This window comes from Toxorhynchites rutilus, chromosome 2 (genome assembly GCF_029784135.1).
Source record: "Toxorhynchites rutilus septentrionalis strain SRP chromosome 2, ASM2978413v1, whole genome shotgun sequence".
In the NCBI taxonomy this organism is placed as follows: Eukaryota; Metazoa; Arthropoda; class Insecta; order Diptera; family Culicidae; genus Toxorhynchites; species Toxorhynchites rutilus.
The window spans coordinates 78,567,287-78,588,678 of NC_073745.1; the positions used below are offsets into that span (position 1 = coordinate 78,567,287).

Sequence of the window (21,392 nt, forward strand, 5' to 3'; positions counted from 1 at the left end):
TACATGCCTCAATCCGATTTTCAATTGGGCTAACAGCACCAAATACGATATGTAGAGCATATGTGAAATCACTTTTTCGAATACTTCATTTTTCCAATTTTGCTCATCGCCTGAATTTTCCTTGGGAAAAAAATATCGTTTCATATTTCAAATCATGTTAACACAATAGCTACCATATACAATTTTACACTTACAGTTGTGCTAAAAGTTTCACAATACATGATCGGTCGATGATATGAAATTTCACGAAGCTACCAACATAAAAGTTCCAAATTTAAATTTTAAATTAAATTATTAAATATATTAAATTATCTATCAAGCATAAGTTCTATTCAGTTCATTGAAACATCATTCTTCAATCAACCCATAGAAAGACTCTTTTTGGAACGAAAATAACAAAAAAAAACACTCGTTTATCGCTCCCAACTTATTCGCGGATTTCCCCCAGACACCTTGAATTTGAAATCTCTTTTAGGGAATACATGTCGGTGGGGAAAAAAACTCCCCCTTCATTCATATATCTGCAATGTCGATTTCCCTCAGGCAGCTTGGTTTTGATGTCTCTGTTAGGGACCCGCCGCAAGTGTCGTCAATTTGACCAATCATAAGCGGGTATTTCCGTTAGGATAGGGGTTGAGATTTTTCAATTGTTCGATAGTTAGTTTCATAACATATATTATTTTATTCAATCTGAAAAATTGTTATGGAATGCCGAAATTGATTGACGCAAAAATCTCATCAATCCATCATGAAATGACTTAGCAATAAGCATTTGAAATTGGACAATTTTCTCGGCGCGCTCGATTTTCGATTTTCAATTTGTACCTCAATATGTTCCCGAAAGACGTAATCCTACGTCAAAAAAAATTGAATCAAAAGGATTATTAGCAGAACATAATCAGAATAGGAACCACTATCGAATTTCTATCGGTCAACTGTTGTAAAACGTTCGCAAGTAATGGCAGTTGAAAAACCGATACGAAACCGATTTAAGCTGGACGATTTATCTTGAAAGTAATTGAATATTAAAAAAAAACAACTAAGCGGCCTGGTTTGTTTTTTATTATCTGGTCGGTGTTGAGGCAGAGGGGACCATGTCGCAAAATTAAAAATTTTGAGTTATTGATGGCATTAGGTTAATCAGTTTGAAACTCCGCCTGCGAATGACGGATCTCAATAATAGCATGTCCGAATAAGAACCTGAAATTATTGAGAAACCAGAGCAGTGGGTCCAAAGCCCCAGAAAAGGAGGATGGTTGTAATAGCTGTTATCCATGGTTATTATGGAAAGGAAGTAATGGATAAACCCCTAAACCAAGGTGTGAAGCGACCCGTGCCGAGGGATGAATGGTAGGGGGGGGGGTTTAAACCTTGCCGTTAACGGAGCCTGTGGAGCACCAGGGCACCCTCCACAGTATCGTCTGCCCTTGCTGCATTAAGCCGGTCACTGATGCAGTGGACCTTCTTTACCGCGAGACTCGTGGAACTTCTATGAATAATCCACATCCAAATGAACAAAACGAGCGGTCGAAAATAACGCAGAACACTAAGGTTCTGCAAATAAATCTCCATCACGCTAAAGCAGCGTCTAGCGTGCTGCCTAGGAGGTTTATTGAAGACGCTATCGATTTAGCTTTAATTCAAGAGCCTTGGGTCCACAAAGGAATAATACTTGGTATTCATACTGGTTCATGCAAGTTATTCTACGACGACAAGCATGACTCCCCAAGAACTGCTGTTCTAGTAAAAGCAAATATTAAATGCTTTCCTATAACAGAGTTCATTCAAAGGGACATCGTCGCGATCAGAGTTGAGATACCAACCGCCAAGGGAAGATTCGACATAATAATTGCGTAGGCTTATTTCCCTGGTGACGTACCTGAGGCACCTCCCCAAGAGGTTGCGGCGTTCGTAAATTATTGCAGAGAAATCAAAAAAGACTTCATCATCGGCTGTGATGCCAACGCTCATCACACTTTGTGGGGTAGTACTGACATAAACAGTCGAGGTGACTGTCTTTTAGAATTTCTCTCTTCAAACAACATTGACATTGCAAATATAGGCAATGAACCAACGTTTATAAACGCTATCAGACAAGAAGTCCTGGACCTTACACTCCGGTAATTTCTTCGAAAATACACAACTGGCACGTTTCGGAAGAGTCGTCTTTGTCTGATCACAGACACATTATCTTCGAATGGGATGGTGGCTTGACAGTACAGAGAGAATATCGTGATCCAAGAAAAACCAACTGGGAACGATATTCACTTGAACTCGAGTCAGAAACTCTTAACACAAGAATAAGCTCGAATCAACTTCAAAAGAATTAAATGATACGATAGTTTCTGTCTACAACAGTAATTGTCCACTTAAGAGAGTTTATTCGACAAGAAACGTTCCATGGTGGAACAAAAGGCTACGTAAAACGGCGCGGAAGCTGTTCAACAGAACTAAAATTAATTCGGATTGGTCTCAATATAGGAGCGCCCTAACCGAATATAACAGAGAACTAAGACGATCTAAACGAAAATCTTGGGTAAATAATTGCAAAAGCATTGAAAGTACCCCAATCGTTGCAAGACTAAGCAAGACTCTTGCAAAAGGCCACTCGAACGGGCTAGGTTCCCTCAAAAAGGACGACGGTTCGTTCTCAAAATCTCCCTCAGAAGTATTAGACTTACTGGTGAAAACTCACTTCCCGGGATCTACATCGGTTCATTCTGATACCAGTCCTAGCTACAACCGCGACATGAAATGCTCTCGAAGGTATTCTCAAAGTGCAAAGGATGTCGCAAAGATAGTTGCTGGAATGGTTTTCACGAGGGCCAGAGTAGAAAGCGCGGTGAAATCCTTTCAACCATACAAATCCGAAGGTGCAGATGGAATTTTTCCAGCCCTGATTCAAAACTGAGAATCTAAGCTGATTCCATCTCTAATCGAGATTTTTAAGGCAAGTCTGATACTAGAGCACAAACCTTCCACATGGAGACTCGTTAAAGTGGTCTTCATTCCAAAAGCTGGGAAACGTGATAAATCACTCCCAAAATCATTCAGACCAATTAGTTTATCATCAATACTGCTGAAAACTATGGAAAAAAGTATTATATGAATACATAAAGTCTGTATTCATGTCCAAATGCCCTTTATCTAAATACCAGTTTGCCTATCAATCAGGCAAATCCACAGTCACAGCGTTACACACGCTTGTGACTATAATTGAAAAATCTCTTTCGTCAAAAGAAACTGCATTATGTGCGTTTCTTGATATCGAAGGGGCTTTCGACAATGCTTCTTATGTATCAATGGCACAGGCTATGAGAAGAAGACATTTCGATGACTGCATAGTCGAATGGATCAAAGGCATGCTCACAAATAGACAAATCACCTCGGAGCTGGGTGGGTCGTCGACATCTGTGATTGCAACGAAAGGTTGCCCACAAGGAGGGGTTCCATCACCTCTACTTTGGTCACTGGTGGTTGACGACCTTCTGATTAGTTTGGAGGCGAATGGTTTCGAAACCGTGGGTTTTGCTGATGATTTAGTCATAATGGTACGTGGCAAATTCGACGATGTGATATCGAGCAGGATGCAGATGGCCTTAAACCTTACACAATCATGGTGTATCAAAGAAGGTCTGAGCATAAATCCCTCAAAAACAACAATTGTTCCTTTCACCAAAAAGAAGAAACTGCATCTGCAGACTCTAAATCTTGGAGGAGAGGAAATAAAATTCAGCGTTTCAGTGAAATATCTAGGCGTAATCCTAGACGCTAAACTAAACTGGAACGCACACTTAGATGCAATTATCAGTAAGGCCAACATTGCCCTATGGGCATGTTCTAAAATGATAGGCAGAACATGGGGCCTGAAACCAAAAATGGTTATGTGGGTCTATACAACAATTGTGCGGCCTAGGATAACCTATGCCTCATTAGTATGGTGGTCAAAGACTAAGGAGACTGTAGCTACAAAAAAGCTAAACAAACTCCAACGACTGGCATGCGTTGCTGTAACAGGAGCAATGCGAAGCACACCCTCAAAGGCATTGGAGGCTATCCTTCACTTGTTACCTTTGGGTCAACATGTTCAGCTGGAGGCTAATAGAAGCACTCTAAAGCTAAAAAGATATAAAAAAATATTGGACGGGGACAAAACTGATCACTTGAGCATCCTGAATCTCTTACCCGTTGGACCAACCTCAGAGATGACCAGCGATTGGATGGAACCAAGGACCAATTATGACATTCCATACAGTGTGATCGAACTTTCTCGTTCAGTATGGGATGAGGGTGGTCCCGATGTTCGTAATGGTTCAATCCTGTTCTATACCGATGGGTCGAAAATGGGTAACAGAACAGGTGCTGGAGTGTATGGTCCCAGAATAAAAAATTCTGTAGATATGGGGAACTGGCCAACAGTTTTCCAGGCAGAAGTAGCTGCAATAATAGAATGTATAAATGGCTGCCTTAAAAGAAATTATAGACATGCTAACATTTGCATCTTCTCAGACAGTCAAGCAGCACTTAAAGCCATCAATGCTTTCAAGTGCTATTCATAAATTGTCTGGGAATGCATTTGCCTTTTACGACAACTGTGTCAGAGAAGTTCGGTACAACTGTACTGGATTCCTGGCCATTGCGGTATAGAGGGAAATGAACAAGCAGATGAACTCGCAAGACGCGGCTCAAGCTCACCCTTCACTGGTCCAGAACCATTCTGTGGAATTTCTGAATGTGTGTTGAAGAGTGAGCTGAAGAAATGGGACGACCGGGAAGTAATGGTCAACTCAACCAGTCAAAAAAATTTATCACGCCGAGTATTAAAATTACTCAACAATTGCTGAGTCTTAATAAGAAAGACTTCAGCACATTCACTGGTCTTATAACAGGACACTGTCCGAGTAAATACCATCTCAAAAACATAGGTTTAGTGCAAGATGATATTTGTCGCTTTTGTAATGCCGAAAGCGAAACCTCGGAACATTTACTCTGCAAATGCGGAGCACTAACAAGACGCAGACTTCAACCCCTTGATAAGGCTATTCTGGAGCCCAAGGAAGTTTGGTCTGTGTCGCCGATCAGGACTATAAATTTTATCAAACAGATTATTCCTGATTGGCACCTATCTCGCTATAGCTTTCAGTCTACTTCTTCATCAATAAGCAGTAGATAAGCTTGAAGCGTAGTACAAAAAATGGGGCATACCACAATAGTTCAAACTAATGGACGCAGTGGTTCACACCCAATAAGCAAAAAAAAAGCAGTTTGAAAGCTGCATTCTACATTTATCAGATTAGAAAAACTACACGAACAACAGGAATAACAGATAGAAATTGTTTTGAATGAACAACGAAAACCGATCATAGTATGCAGTCAGAACGAACCTTGTACCATCGACCATGGCGAGTGTACACAAGTCATGCACTGATAAAAACGAGAAAATGGAAGATTTTCTCAGCGATTTTTCAGTTTTTTTTGTATCAGAGGAATCTTCGTTCTTCCCATCATCGATTTCTGGTAGGTTTCATGCACTGCAGTACACTGGGAGTGTATTTACGATTATTATTTGCTGTCTGTAAGCAGACCAGATATACATCTATATTATGTGCAGACAGAATGGACCATGTGTCAATCAGTTATATATATATATAATTTAAACGATTTCCAAGCACAACATACAAACAGCACTTTTTCTTGAAGCTACTAGATACCCCGTTGAAATGTGCTTAAATCCGTTTTCGTAGAAAGTACACATTTGGATTAAATTAAAGAATTAACTTGGTTCATTCTGACTGCACGGTTCAGTGAAAAATGCTAGTCTTCAATGGTAGTGATCGCAAATTGTACTATTTTAGAGTGCAGTTTAGTATGCAGCGATGGCACTGAATTCGAATTCGATGATACTATTGAGAAACACTGCCATCCGGTGGTTGAAAATGGTAAGTATATGCATTACATGTTAAAACCGTGTAATCACATTTATGCCTGTAGATGACAGAGAAGATTATACTGGACGCAGCACATAGATTGTCTCGAGCAATTTGACGAAGGTAAACTTATTCAGATCATTCATGTACTGACTGAATCTAAATTTGCTGTTTATTTAACTTGACAGAAGTGAAAAACCAACCGATACTCCCAGAATATGGTCCTATCGAGCGCCCCAAGAAACGCAAATATGCAGACCCTTCGTTGTGGAAGAAAAATCATAGAAAAAAGAAGAGGAATTCTGGTGTAGAGTACATCAACACTCAGGGACGCATTATTCCAACGAAAATTTGCGAAGATTTCGACTGCAAATGTCGTCTTAACTGTTCGGAAAGGATCAGTTTCATGCAACGTTGCGAAAATTTTCAGAGCTTTTACAGCAATGCAACTTGGGAAACTCAAACGGCGATTCTGATAAATTCGGTCAGAGTTAGAAACGTAAACCGCAGAAGGGACAAGAGTGCTACGCATTACACGAGAAATTTTTTCTCGTTAATATTTCCTTCGAGCTCACTCGATTGACCTTGAAGTGTACAAGGTGTGTTTATTTTTTTTTCATTTTTGACGTAGAACTACGTCTTTCATGAAGGGTGCCAAATCAGAAAACAGGTCACGTTTTTATGAAATAAAGTTAACGTTAATAACTATTGTTGCCGCGAACGGATTTTGGCGATTTACATACTAAACGAATCGGAAATTCCCTAAAATTCGTTTAATATGCTATACATTAGAATCCCCTGGTTTGTAAATGATTAAAATTCATGAAAACTTTAAGCGTTTCCATTTTCCCATACATTTGTTCTGTCCATTTGTGTGCTTTCCCGAACAGAGCTGTCAAGAACGAGCAACTTATCGACGACCAACGAAGGGGAAATCGTAGGATTTAAAGTCTCCGTGAACAAAGGAAAAGTAGAAGAATGAAGGGGAATACTTGCCTAGAGTATAAACAGTGGATCTCGCTGAGGCAAACTTTCATTCGGTATCGGACTGTTGAGTAATCCAGTACACTTTGCTTTCGCTGCGCTTCGATCTAAGATTGGACCCCACCAGTGGTAATTCAACTTGGATATCGTCGTTTGGTTTTTCTGTTCGTTTTTCGCGTTATTCGTATCGTGTGATTTTCTTTCCGCATCATAAATTGGACGCTTCGCGTAGTGTGTGATGAACAAGAAGAAGTGGAAGGCAGGCTCGAGCCTTGCAAAAAACGAACGCATTGCCAGGGGCAATAAAATTTCGAGGCAAGCGTCATCTATTGATGCACACGATGTTGGTGCAGTGAAAAGCGCTCGCACTAAACCGAGCCTTCGCGAGTGTGACACCGCATCGAACAACAGCGAAGTAGGCGATTTCGGCGCGTCGGTCGAAAATGTAAACGCCGTTACCCAGGCAGCAACCACCCCGCTGGTGGTGAATGCAGTCGTTTTTGACAAACTCATCAAACTCAAACAAATTCGCATCGATGGGTGTTACAGCAGTGTACAAGCTGTGTGGCATAATTCAGTCTTTTTCCAAGCAGTTAACATTGTTAGTTTTCCGTCATCATAAGGACTTCGTTGGTGTCTGAGAATGCATCAACGCAATAAACTGACGTTATGGCGAAGCAGGCGTTAAGGTTGTGCGCCAAAAAATTATTTGGGGAATACTAAGCATCTTGAATGTCTTACTGGGATGTTATAAATCATTTGGGTTCGCGTGCCAGTCGCAAAACTGCCTTCAACTAGGATTGCATTTGAGCTAATATTGATCATAATGAAGCAATGCTACTGTTTTCGAGGTTGTTGATATTAACAAAAATAGTTTATTTTGCTTGTTTAGTCACCAAGAAAGTAAATGTCGTTCTGGAATTTTGTATGTGATTAGGTTTCGCTTGCCAGTAGCAAAACTTCCTCCACTGAGGGTTACAGCTGCGCTTCTCTCAAGCATGAGAAAGTAATGCAACTTTTTTCGAGGCCAGTAATATTAACAGAAGCGTTTCTTTTGAGAATAGCGCAAAATGATGAGAAGTGGTTAAATTCCTAGTAGTTTGAAGCCACCAATGTAATGTATGGCTCTGTATGCATGCTATGGCGAACGCTTGTTTTCCATTGTTGTTGTTTCCATGCGGTGCCAACGATATATTTATGTAATTATGAGATGTGGAATAATGGTACTGGTGCAACATGTATATAATCGACTGTAGCCGAGTCTATGTCAATTGCGAAAAAGGCCACCGGAATAGCATTCGAGGTAAATTTTCAATGCATTGACATGAAATAAATTGCGATCAGCTAGTGTATTGTTTTGCGAGGGCAAGAATGAATCATCAATCAATTATCGTCAACTGATTCTACAATGAAAAAAACATTCCAGAGATTATACTACTAGGCAGTTGTTTCTAAAATTTCACAGCATTATAGAATAATATCCGAAGCTATAAACAAGCGACTTATATAAAATAACAGCGTAGTTCTACGTCAACAATGCGGTCGTATCTTGGACACAACCTCCTATAATTTTTTGATTATCTCTATCATTTATTTTTTATTAAAATCATTTTATTTTATTAAAACACATCCGATTTACGTTGTGTAGGCTTTGCCACTTACAAGAGAGTGTTCTACAAGCATTTCAACCTCAAATTTAAAAGCCCGAAAAAGGACACCTGCAAGATGTGTGACAGTCTAAAAATTTGAATTGATGCCTTGTCAGCGGAAGAAATCCTCAAGCCTGAGAGGAAAAAGGAAGATCACTTCAAACAAGTGGATCTGATGACCAACAGTCGGGCCATAGATGCTGAGCTTGCAAAGGAGACCGCAATACACGTGATCTCATTTGACTTACAAAAAACTTTGCCGTTGCCAAAAGTTCCCACCAGCGAAGCTTATTACAAACGACAACAGTCGGTCTTCAAGCTCGGAATACATGACCTTGGTACGAAACAAGGATTCATGTATTTATGGCATGAGGAAATTGCTCCGAGAGGAGCCCAGGAAGTGGGTTCTTGTTTAATTAATTATATAAAATGTAATGTCAAGTCGAATAGATTGGTCTGTTGGTCTGATGCATGCGGTGGTCAGAATAGAAGCACAAAAATTGCTTTGATCTGGATATATATATAGTGGATCTACATGATTGTCCCATTGATGTGATAGAGCACAAGTTTTGCGTTAGTGGCCATAGCTGTCTCCCAAACGACCGCGATTTCAGTCAAATTGAGAATAGAACCAGGAAAGCGGCTAACATGTTCTCGTTTGAGGAATTTTACCAGATTGTAAAATCCTGCAAACAGAGCAAAAAGAGGTTCGAAGTGAAGGAAATGGACAGCAGCATGTTTTTTCTACGAAGGCTTTCGAAGTTTTAATCACTAATAGGAAGAAGAACAAAAAGAAAGAACAGCTGAACTGGCTATCAATGAAGGTGTTTATTGATATTCATCATTCAATCTTTTCGTGTTTAAACTACAATACATTTTCAGAACCAATTTCTAAATTAACAAATGTCACTTAATTTGCAGGTGATTCGTATTGACAAATCGAAGCCTGGAATGATTCAGTACAAATATAGCCACGACCCCGATACGCCCTTCGCAGAGTTAGACGTGAGAAAAAGACTTGGAGGACTTGTGCCCAATTTCCAAGAGGCAGTTCTGAAACCGCTGTATCCCATCGGGCACGATATTTCTAAAATGAAATACAGTGACATCATGCACCTCCTTAAATACGTTCCTTCGGTACACCATGTATTCTAAAATTAATTTCAACTTATTTCAATCAATAACACGTAACGTATAGTCATTTTATTCGAACAAAATATATCTCTCGAGTGAAAAATTTACTGCAAAATAAATTGAAAAATAGTGGATATTAATTGCCGAATATTGATATTATTTGCTGAATATTGACTTCAAATATTGAAAAATTGTGATGAAACACATTTTGATTGCATAACTGTTCATTGATTGAAAAATATTTCGAAATTATTCAGTCATAGTGAACCAAGTCTTAAAAAGTGCTTCATTGGTTCAGTCAGAGTGGACTATGAACATATAGTATGCCAAATAACTGTCTGTTTTGAGCATAAAACGTGATGTTTTTTACAATTTTATCACGTCACAGTATTGCCAGAGAGTAGCTAAAATTTCTTAGAACTATATTGAACGAAAAAATTGAATGCTTAGAAAATTGCAGAGCGCTAAACTTCAACTTAGTTTTTCTCGAAATCATAAAAATGTAACATGGTCCGGCCTGACTTAACACCGACCATCTGTGAGTATAATTTTTGCCAAATGAACTAAATAAAGGCAATACGTGAGTGCAAGAAAATTTCCAGTCCAAAAAAATTCTTGCCGATCGGGAATTGAACCTTTAACCTAAAATGTGGAACATAATTAAATGAGCAAGGTTGGAAAGAGCTACCAATTGTATGAATGTGGAACCTGATTTTTTTTATTAAAAATCTATATATCACAGCTCGAAAAACAAAGATTTCCAATCAAGTCGCCACAGTTAACGTGAAAAAATTCCCAACATCTAGGTCACAAATACGGAATCTTACATCTTACAACCACAATCGACGCATTGCTAATAAAATTTGTATTGTTGTTTATTTTGACAGTTCTAGGCTAATCTCAGCAGCAAGGTGGTACAAAAGACTAAACAAGCGCAAGAATTACTTAACAAAAACCACAAAACTTGAACAAAATAGAGGTGTCGGTTATTCCTCATAATTATTTTAATGGTGAATGAGTGCTGCACTTTTTCCCCATCTTCCAGGCAATTTATGAATGCCTCGCTAAACGAAATTCTATTGTGTTTTGAGTCAAACGCGTGTCCCATCGAAGAAAAAAATGATAATCGGGAGGAGTCAAGTCATAATTGATCTCAATAGAGTAGTTTAACCGTTTTCTGGCCGATATTGCTCGGTGTGACAAGGTATTGTCATCAATAAAAATCACTTTGTGTCTGCTTTTTTGATATTTCGATCGTTTTGGGGCAGGGGTACAATTGAATCAATTAATTTCGGTAACGTTCACTATCGACAGTTTCACTGGTTTTCAGATTACAACTCGCTGATGCCAAACAAAAAGAAACAAAAATTTTGGAAAAGTGGCGATTTTTAGCTAGATACACTTGACCCAGCAGTACTCCAACTTCTTTAATCCATCTGAAAAATACGTTTTCTCGAGGTCTGCAAAGTTCGTGGCGGCAATGACCTCCTCATTCGACTCAAATTTCTGCCCGGCGAGTGACTTTTCCAAGTTTGGGAACAAACAAAAGCCGCACGGGGCCAAATCTTGAGAATACGGTGGATGGGGCATCAGTTCGTAGTGCAATTCGACCAATTTGGCCGTGGCGACGGCGGAATTTCCTTTTTTTCATTTTTTTCAAATCCGCGGACACGCCCGCTTCACATACGGTTAAAACAAAACTACGAGTCCGATTCGGCTGAAATTTTGACAATAGCCGTTTACGAGAATGTACTATACGATAAGTAATCTCTCTTGCGATACTGACACCATCGGGTTATGAGGCTATGTGCTTATCGGAACGCCCTCGTAGGGGTAGTGGGGGCAAATTGGTCACCTGCTTGTTTGGTAGTATAACTATTGACTATAGATGCCGTATTGAAAGTCACCTTATGTTTGAAGAATTTAATAACTTTTGAGTCACCCTATACTTCAGTAGAGCTCTCGCATGTCAAAATACAAATAAAAACAGAAGTTACTCTCTCGATTCGGCCGTAGTTCTGTCCGCATGGTATCTAAGGAATTTCTCGTGAAATTTAGTTTATTCAAACTGATATATTGGACAAATCATCAGTTTGGACGACTGTTCACATATTCTAGGAGAGGTGAACATATATTTTGTTTAATGTCAGCGATTAATTAGCATTGAAATCACTTTGATGTTTGGGGGCAAAGTGGTCATAGGTGAATAACGGCTTACAATGTTCTGTTATAAAAAGCTGATATACCTCATCACTGATATACCTCATCACATTCTGCTCTTGAAGGGGTTCCTTTTGTGGCTTTGAATCTAGGAAAATATGCCACTCCAACTAGACCGTACCTTATTATGCGGAACGTTATGTGTTTCTTACTACGTTTTTGTATGCATGAGAAAATTTAAACTGAGACTATAGGTGAATAGGCCAAACTCATTTCATACGTGTACCTACGAAAAAAACGCATAAATCTATTTCATTAAGCTTGATATGTGCGAGTGACCACTTTGCCTCCACTAGGTGACCACCAAGCAAAAAAAAAAGTTCGATTTTTCACCTTTTTTTCTAATGATGAAAAATGTATTATTTTGAATTTTTATAGTAAAAGCCGTTTGCTATCTTGAACAACAATGAGTTGAACTATAATATTCTTCGAAAAACACGAATTGAAGCGGTACGTGGACGCTGGAAATGGGCTTATTCCTTAGGGTGACCACTATGCTCCCACTTCCCCTATATCCATTGTCTATCCCCGTTTACGACCCGATGCAGAAATGACTTTCTTCAGTACCTAGCAAGCATGATTCCGCAAAATATTTTACGGTTTTTTTTTTGTTTTGTCGGTCTGTCAAATAGTGTGCAATCCATCTTCCATTCTTCAGGATCTTTCTCACGGCTCCTAAATGTCAAGGAACGGTCAATATTTAATTGTTCTGCGAGTTGTTGATGAGTTTAGACATCATCTTTGTGCAATAAAGTTTGAAATTCGGTGTTTTCAAACATGTTTGCTCAAAATCAACATTATTACTTTTAAACTTTCTGAACTAAATATAACGGAAACTTGATTATGTTAAGCTACACCGGAGCAAGTTGAAATGATTTTTTCGAAGTTCAACTTGAAGGTTATATTAAAAAATCACTAAATCACCAAATTGAAATCTGTTTGCAGCATATACAAGGTATAACAGATGTCTTTCGATAAAAAATAGGGATTCACACTGGATGTTTCAACTTGTCCTGAGAGCAGGGTAAGTTGAAACGCGAACTATCATGAGTTTATTGTGCGGTTTTGCTTCTCGAATTGATTTATAAAACACTAAATTGAATAATAACATCAAGAATACTATTTCAGACGCTTTCATGTCAGAGTAGAGTCACTTGAAACAGCCACTAATAAGGTTTATGGGATCATTCAAATATTCAAATATCACGTAACGCACTCAAAAATGGAGGAGCAGATGGCTTGTGAAAGCTTGTTTAGAAATAAATCCAACTAAATCTAAACGTTTTTATACAAATGATCATTACATGTTACATGTCATGTTATGTAGAGAAGAGGGAGTCTAAAATAGTAACAAATTGCGTAACGTAATATTTAAACGACCCCTTGTTGCAAAATAACAAATTCTACTTATATCATGTTTGTGTATTCATAAATTATGTAGAACATACTGAGGAACGAAATATGAATTATTCTTATTTTTTTAAATTTATCATCATTCATTCATACAACAATCACCGACAAATAACGTCTGGAATTTGCAGCAATGTTTGAAAAATATTCGATTTTCACTGGTTTCAACTTCACCAGGGTTGAAAAAACCATGGGGTGAGTTTAAATGCTCAGAGCTTCACGAAAAAAGATTTTTCAGTTTAATTTTCAAAACCACTACACTTGATTAGCCCTATTTGATTACCTGACGTGCGATTCTGGCGATATGTTTGAAAAAATCAGTGTTTTCGAACCGATTCAGTCAGCGCGCAAAATGTTTGTTTTGATTTCACAGAACAAGGAAAAGTAAACAAAGGCGCTGATTGCGTTAAAGCATTCCAATATTCTGGCAATGGCTGTCATAAGGTGGGTTGAAAGATAATGTTTACTATATATATTTTTATCACGTCAATCTATCATTCCTAGTAAAATTTATGACTTCCGTTTTAACCCCGAATTTCAACTTGCCCTGGTGTACCTTATAGAGCAATTCCTCGCCACATCAGCAGACCGCTAACCCGACCCTTTCATATTTTTTTCGAAAGTTGGTACCGGGGGCAAATTGATCACCGAGGTGAATTTGATCAAACGTACTAATTCAAACAAACTGAAACTTTTGAAGGTATTATTTTATGAAATATCTGTATGTTCTTTTCACCAGTGGTTCTCGTCGATTCACTTATTAAATTGCATAAAAAATATGTTTTTCTGAACAACATTTTCGTTTCCATTTTTTAACATGGCAAACATACTTTCAACACATCAAAACGATATTGATAGACAATAAAGTATTAATTCACACACAGCCGATTCTTTACAAGTTAAACAGTAACAGGGTGGTTACAATTACAATTACATTTAAAAAAATTGGGAAAATACATTTTACAAAAAGCACCACGAAAGACAACTTTTTTTGTTAACCGGACAACTAGTGTTGCGGCTCAGTTTTCTCTGAAACAGCTAAAACCGAATTGAATGTAACAAGTTTCATTTGAATAAACCCTTTAAAGTTTTATCCGAATGGATCCACGGGTTCCGGAGATATGGCCTGAACAAATTAAGGGATCATAGATTCCAGAACTCAAAACAACACTATGATGGCCATTGAACAGTGTCTCATTACTTAAAATAAAAAAAATAAAAAAATATTTTTGAATACAATAGGGCCATCTTTTTCATTTGACTACACACAAAATTTATGGTGAAGAACTAAAATCATGTTTAATCCCATTTGTCTCAAATTCCGAACAGCGAAAATGCATATAAAGAAAAAATCATAACTTTTGAACTACTAGATCGATTCATTTGATCGATATATTAAATAAAAGTCAATTAGCTAGTCTTTTTTTTTTTAATTTATCATATTGCAATCTTCATCTGCGACTCGCTTTATGAGCGCAAATGCCGTTTTGAAGCAAATCGCCCCGGGTGATGAAAATTAATCATTTATGAACATTATCATAATGATGAACGTAAAAAAATTGGGGTGAACGGATTAACCTCCCAAAAATTGTTTTTTCACAAACCAATTGTTTTCAAAAAAAATCTGTATTATGAGCTTTTACCAGGAAAACAGTCGATAAATTCCCACAGATAATTCACCAAACTAATAGACAAATAGACTAACAGACAAACTTCTCGAATTAATTAATTTGATAAGCGTCGTGTTCCATCAGGGCAACGCAAACTTCAGTACTTTCGACACCACGATAAATTAATTTGTAGTCTGGCTTAGATGTTCCATCCAACTAGTTAAACTCACCGTATATTGTATCACAGGTGTAGATCTCTGCGAAATTCTCTCAAGGTCAAGTACTTTGACTCTATGCACATCATAAAAATATATTTCTTTTATTTCTTTCATTTTTCGGGGAGATAGCATTTTTAAACTACGTCAAAGCTGGAAAGAAATCGCGGAACAAAACTGAGCATATAAAATTGACTAAATATATGTCTACTTATGATAATTACGCTTTTGTTTCCCCAAACATCGGTACGACCTTTCCGGACAACCCAATTTGAGCTATCCTGATTTCTTCCTAATTGTTGTATTCATTCTTCCTGATTTTTGAACATAATATTTGGCAACCCTGCCTGTAACTGAGGGTGTGCCACAGATCTGGCATCCATATTAATTCATTTATCACAAATTGACCATAGGTCATTTTTTTTTGTTTCGCAATTTGAGTGTGGTTAGGGAGTGATTTCTATGCTTAGGATTTTCTATGCGAGCCACAAAAAAATGGCGGCGTGCCACCCCCCTTACCTTAAAAAGTTATTTTAAAGTCGTTTGAAGACAGTTTTCATGTACAATACGAATTATGAAAGTTAGAGAAAAAAAACTCACGCAATTTAGTATCTGTTATAAAGATAAACCAAATTTTGTTAACCAAAGTTGATTGAAATGATTGGGGCTACAACACTGTCCAATAATGTTCACCTCTATCTATAAATATATGAAAGTTAGACCCTATTTATAATGCGTAGAGAATAACTGTCGAGCTCTAGAGGTATTCTAGTCTAGCAACTGAATTTGTTTACTGGATTTGCACAATGGTGCAATTATTTTTGTGAAATAAAATCCTTGTTCATACCGAACAAGTGAATCGAAACCATTTCGTAGTTCTACGTCATCGATCGATTGATTTTTTTACGAATAGTTATTTATTGGCGTTATTTAGTCTTTTTTAATATTTATTTGATTTATTATAGGCTTATTTTTTTAGGCATTCATTATTTTTTCTTTTTTTCATTTGAATATCTATTTCTTCTTTTATCTCTCTTATCTTATGTATGTCTGCGGAATGCAAGTGTTAGGTTTAACCCTTTGTAGTCGTTTGTCTGCTCTCATCCACCATTAGCGTAGACCGCAAAGGGTTAATGTCCAGGTAAAGTGTACTGAAGTCAGTGAGTGGTTCGGTTGTACACAAACAAGGAAGGGAAACTAAATTCTCAAGCTACAGAAAGGAATCATCAGTATTTCCTACTAACATGTTGCCCAAATCAAAATGCTGATGGAATCAACTTGAATTGTATACTCCGCATCGTGTGTCCGGCTTCTTTTTAATTGCGGCGTTCTTAACAGCAATCATTTTGGTGGGTTGGATATTTTATTTATAATTTTTTTGTCTATTGTATTTATATATTTATTTATTCAATAATTTGTTTATCTATCTATTGAAAGTAAGTGTTAGGTTTAATGCCCATATAAAGTGTGCTAGCTTAAACATTTGAATGTCGGTTGTAACACCAACCAAAATCAACAGCTTTACATTGTGTGAAGAGAAGTTTTCGGGTCTCTCATCATTGAATCGCAGAGGGCAGCGGCTTTACGAGAGAGTTGAAATGGAAAGTTACCACAATAGTTTAATAGAGTCTTGAGGTTTAGTTGTTCTTAGTAAATTGAAAAAAAAACGAATGAAAAAGGGAACAAGAAAATAAATGGAAAAATTATAGGAGGTTGTGCTGAAGACACGACCGCATTGGTGACGTAGAACTACGCTGTAGTTTAATTCTAGTCGCTTGTTTATAACTGCGGGTATTATTTTATAATGCAACGAAAATTTTGAAATAACCACTCTACCAGTTTGGTCGCCCTGAATTGTTTTTTTTTTATTGTAGAACCATTTGACGATAATTGTTTTGATGATTCATTCTTGTGCTCGTAGAACAATACATGCACGAGATATGCGCAGCTGTCATCCTTAGTGGAGAAAGTTTTGCTACTGGCAAGCGAAACCAAATCACATACAAAATTCCAGAACGACATTTACTTTCTTAGTGACTAAATAAACGAAATAAACTCTATCTGTTAATCTCAACAACCTCGAAAAGAGTAGCGCTGCTTCATTATGATCAAGATTAGCGCAAATGCAATCCTAGTTGGTACGCGAGCCCAAATAAACTAATAACTTAATCCGTTTTATGCCAAGCGTTCGAAAAATCGAACAGAAACTTCGATAATTTTTCATGGCTTTGGCAAACAACCATATGGTAAGGTTTTGGCATCAAATGATAGCTTAGTCTATTAGCTATCACCTTCTATCAATTTCATTCGAATTTGTATCACTTTATTGGGCATAAGAATCGATTTAAAGCAACTATATGCTGAAAGTACATAACCTCACATAAGTTTACAAAAACCAAAACCTTACAAAATTTAAAAATGTGTAAACTTTTCTACAATATTACTTTGATAAAAGATCATTGCTTGTGAAGTAGGAGAAAAACCATTGAATTGAACCTCTTACAGGAACAAAAATGTAGGTTTTGGCCAATGTTTTTGTTTGGCGCTTTTTGGATTTTTTGTCATTTTCCGGAAAAAAATAATTCTTGAAAATTGGGGTTTCTGTAACGTCAATAATCAAAATTACAGCAATGGCTTTTGTTAATAAAATATTTGTTACAGCTTGGTCGTTAATGGGTTAATATAACTTATTGAATAACTTGGTTTTTCCCAAATAATTTTTTGGTGCACAACCTTAACACCTGCTTCACCATAGCGTCAGTTCAATGCATTGATGATAGATGTTAATTGTTAACTGCTTGGGAAAAGGCTGAATATTTGCCTCAGCAGAGATGCATTACCAATAGCGTAAATATTTCCCTCCCGCTATCTCCCCTATTGTTTATATTTATCATTACGACTGCATAATTTGCAACACCAAACAGTCAAACACGAGAGCAGATACAAATGGGGTCAGCGTAGCGATCTCCGCTTTGCGCTCTTCTCAACAGAAGCCCTATGGGATTGTTATGTATTGCATATATATCAAACAAATCTTAGGGAATTTCTAATTCGTTTGATATGTAAATCGCCAAAATCTGTTCGCGGCGAAAATAGTTATTAACGTTAACTTTATTTCATAAAAACGTGACCTGTTTTCTGATTTGGCCCCCCTTATGAAAGACGTAGTTCTACGTCGAAAAGGGAGAAAGAAAGAAAAAAAGAAGAGAGCGAGAAAGAAAGAAAAGGAGAGACAAGTAGAGAAAGAAAGAAGGAGAGAGAGAGATAAAAAGAGAAAGGGAGACTGGAATAATTAGAGATCATGGTTTCAGTTATGGTTCAGTTTAGATTTAAAGATTTATTAGAATTAAAAACAAAAATGTGCATGATCTGATAATTATAAAAAAAACCTGTCCTTGTAGGAAGAGTGAATTAAATAAATTTTTATCTTATTAGAGACGGTGATCAACATTGGAAAAAATGCCAAAAGGACGATACTTATGGTTGATATGATTGATTGACAAAGCATCAGTGTTAAGTCCTTTATTGTTATTGTTTATAAGGGATATATAGCCCGTAGGCCATTCTGAAATGTTTTACGACTGGTTGTCAAAAATGAATTCTTTATTCTCAGCAAATATTGCAAGTATTCATGGTACTATTGTAAAACAGACAAACTTGTCTGTACAAAAAGGGAGAATATTGAATTCAACAGAATGTGGATATACTTGGGAAAACGTAGATCGTTCTTGGTTGTTTAGAATACATTCGAACCAAAGCTAAGAGAACACGCAAATTTCAGGAGAATTGAGGACGCTCGATAATATGCTGCTAAGTCGTTCGGACAATTTCTCAGAAACGGTTCATTAGTCAGGCCTACCTAATCTGTATATGCAACAATGAGTGACGATATTCCTATGTTGATAGAAACAAAATATCAATTTGCCTTAAATTAGGCTGTGGCTTTGTTTTAAATAAAATACGGATTTCATCGATACATATTATATCAATGTTTCAAAAGTGAGAAAATCGATCATTTATAGAAATTTGTCAACGCACTTTAAGGTTCAAATAATTAACCAAGAATGTTTTTTTTCAAATCCTGTCAAATCCTTCTCTATTATAATAAAGACATTTCATTCAATATAGTTGATATCAATGCTAGATGACCCCAGATTTTCTCGAGATACTGAATCGATTCAATTCCATCCCGAAAATTATTTCTCCATTGGTTTGCAACTAAATTACTGTATCTTTCATTCTCGATTAAACACATTTTTCAACAGCAAACAACTTACCTCCCAAAATCCCGTGGATGCTGTAATCCTTACGCCCGTCATCATCCCGCCGGGCTTCCGCTGGGCCACTGCTACCGCCCCGCAGCAGTCTGCTAATCGACGAGACACTCGGCGGATCCGAAACACCTTCCTGCAATTGAGAGATAAAGTAAAACTTCTTTGAAAGGTACTGTCTTGTTCTGATTGTGTATTTAAAGCCCGGCTTGGAAGTTTCCAAGGCCGGCGCGCTTCCTGCATCCGACGAAGGACTAGTTGTTGCGCTAAAATATATATCCAGCAGCGGAATGTATTGTGGTACTCAACTTAACCTTTGGATACTCAATGTCGTCTGGGGGAAAGTTGCGTCAATTAGCACAACGGTGTTATGCTGGTAACAAAGGGTTCTATTTTGTTAGAAGGTCAGCATTCAAAAAGCGTTTTGTTATCAAACTGGATTGCAAGGATTTTACGCAAAGTTTGACCTTTGTCACCATATAGTTCCTCGTCTATCCTGCTGCTATTTTTAATTTTTAATTTTTAATTTTTTAAATCTACATTGAAAGCATTCGAAAAAACGTAAGACTAAATACTTTGCTTTGAATTGTTCTAAAAACTGAATGAAAGATCAATTTTTCTCGGAATCACACCTCTCAAATACTTTTATGTGGTACCTTCCTATGTTTGATTCTCATTAGAAAGAAACTAAAACCCCGATTGATTCTACCGAAATCGCTTCCTCATGAATCCACCCTCCCTCAATGGATGCTGGATGATCGCCGGGAGGGGAAGCCACACCGAGAAAAACAAAAAAAGAAAACAATCAAATGCGTAAGTGTGAACCCTTTCACAGTTTTTAATTAAATTTTCTCACCTTTCGGACGCGCCTCTTTCGGGTGCCGGTGGTGTTTACCGAGCTATTTACCGTGGCAATTATGATTTTACATCGACCCCACGGAACGAAGCGCGTCTTACACCCAAGACACAAACATGGTCGGCATTCCGCTTGGAAATGAATGGCCGAAAGTGCGGTTGAGTATTCCGTCAAAAGTTGTAATGATGATAGAAACAGTTTTATGATGTTTGAGAAAATTATAATGCCTTTACACCTCCTGGAAACGGGTAAACACTGGGCCGGGGCCAGGAGACGGATTGCGGGGCTGGTGCTTTAATCGTGGGTTTGGGTCGTCCATTAGTGAGGTTTTCTTTCGCCTTCCTCTGTTATTATTGCCAGGGAATGAATAGTAGAGCAAGAGGAACAATCGGAAGGTCGATGAAATAGAGATCGTCCAGATGGTGGTGGAATGGTGCGCGAAATATGGCTTTCTCTTCTCCCAAATTGTGAACAGATGGATACTTCACAAAAAATATTTTCACAAGGCTCGAATATTTTTTTATATCTCTACTGTTTTCAATATGTATAATTTATGGAGTATTCATAACTTTATCTTCCACATAAAGGATCTTTTGAGGAGATGAATAGGATTTTCCCACAAGCTACAATAAAAATAAACCTATTCAAGTTCATTGTGAATTGAATAAAATTTGTGTTTACAATGGTTTACAATTTTGTATAGCTTGATGTCTTTAACTCCAATCGATTTTCTGGCTAGCTGCGAAATGACCTTGCTCATTTCTCTGGGGGAATGTGGTTGGTGAGTTACCTCTTTTTCGTAGCAGATTTTCTATTGTTGTAGTCGTTCTCTTTCATATTTTACAAGTTACCAAAAAAATTATACGTTATGCACCGATTCAAATACAAAATAATATACAAAAATACAAAATACAAAAACCTTGAAAAGTATATGTTAAATCAAACCAACATAACATTACATTTATTTCATTTATTTGAAAAACAAGAATTTTTTGTGGCTTCGTCATCAGAACAACCATTGTTACTTTTTTTTTTGAATCCTTATCTACTTCAAAAGTCAAGAAAATTGTGTCATGAAGACATGATTGAACGATCAAATTTTTATCAAAATTACGT

The 21,392-nt window shown here is 37.3% G+C and overlaps 1 protein-coding gene across 2 annotated transcripts in view; it reads right to left on the bottom strand.

Moving 5' to 3' along the window:
* The window catches only part of LOC129768657 (protein gooseberry-neuro), a 150,981-nt gene that overhangs the window by 76,212 nt on the left and 53,377 nt on the right, over window positions 1–21,392 (bottom strand). For both annotated transcript variants that reach the window (XM_055770434.1, XM_055770435.1), the window contains one exon: window positions 19,427–19,556. In XM_055770434.1, the coding sequence (XP_055626409.1) occupies window positions 19,427–19,556 (130 nt within the window). The remainder of the gene's footprint in view (window positions 1–19,426; window positions 19,557–21,392) is intronic.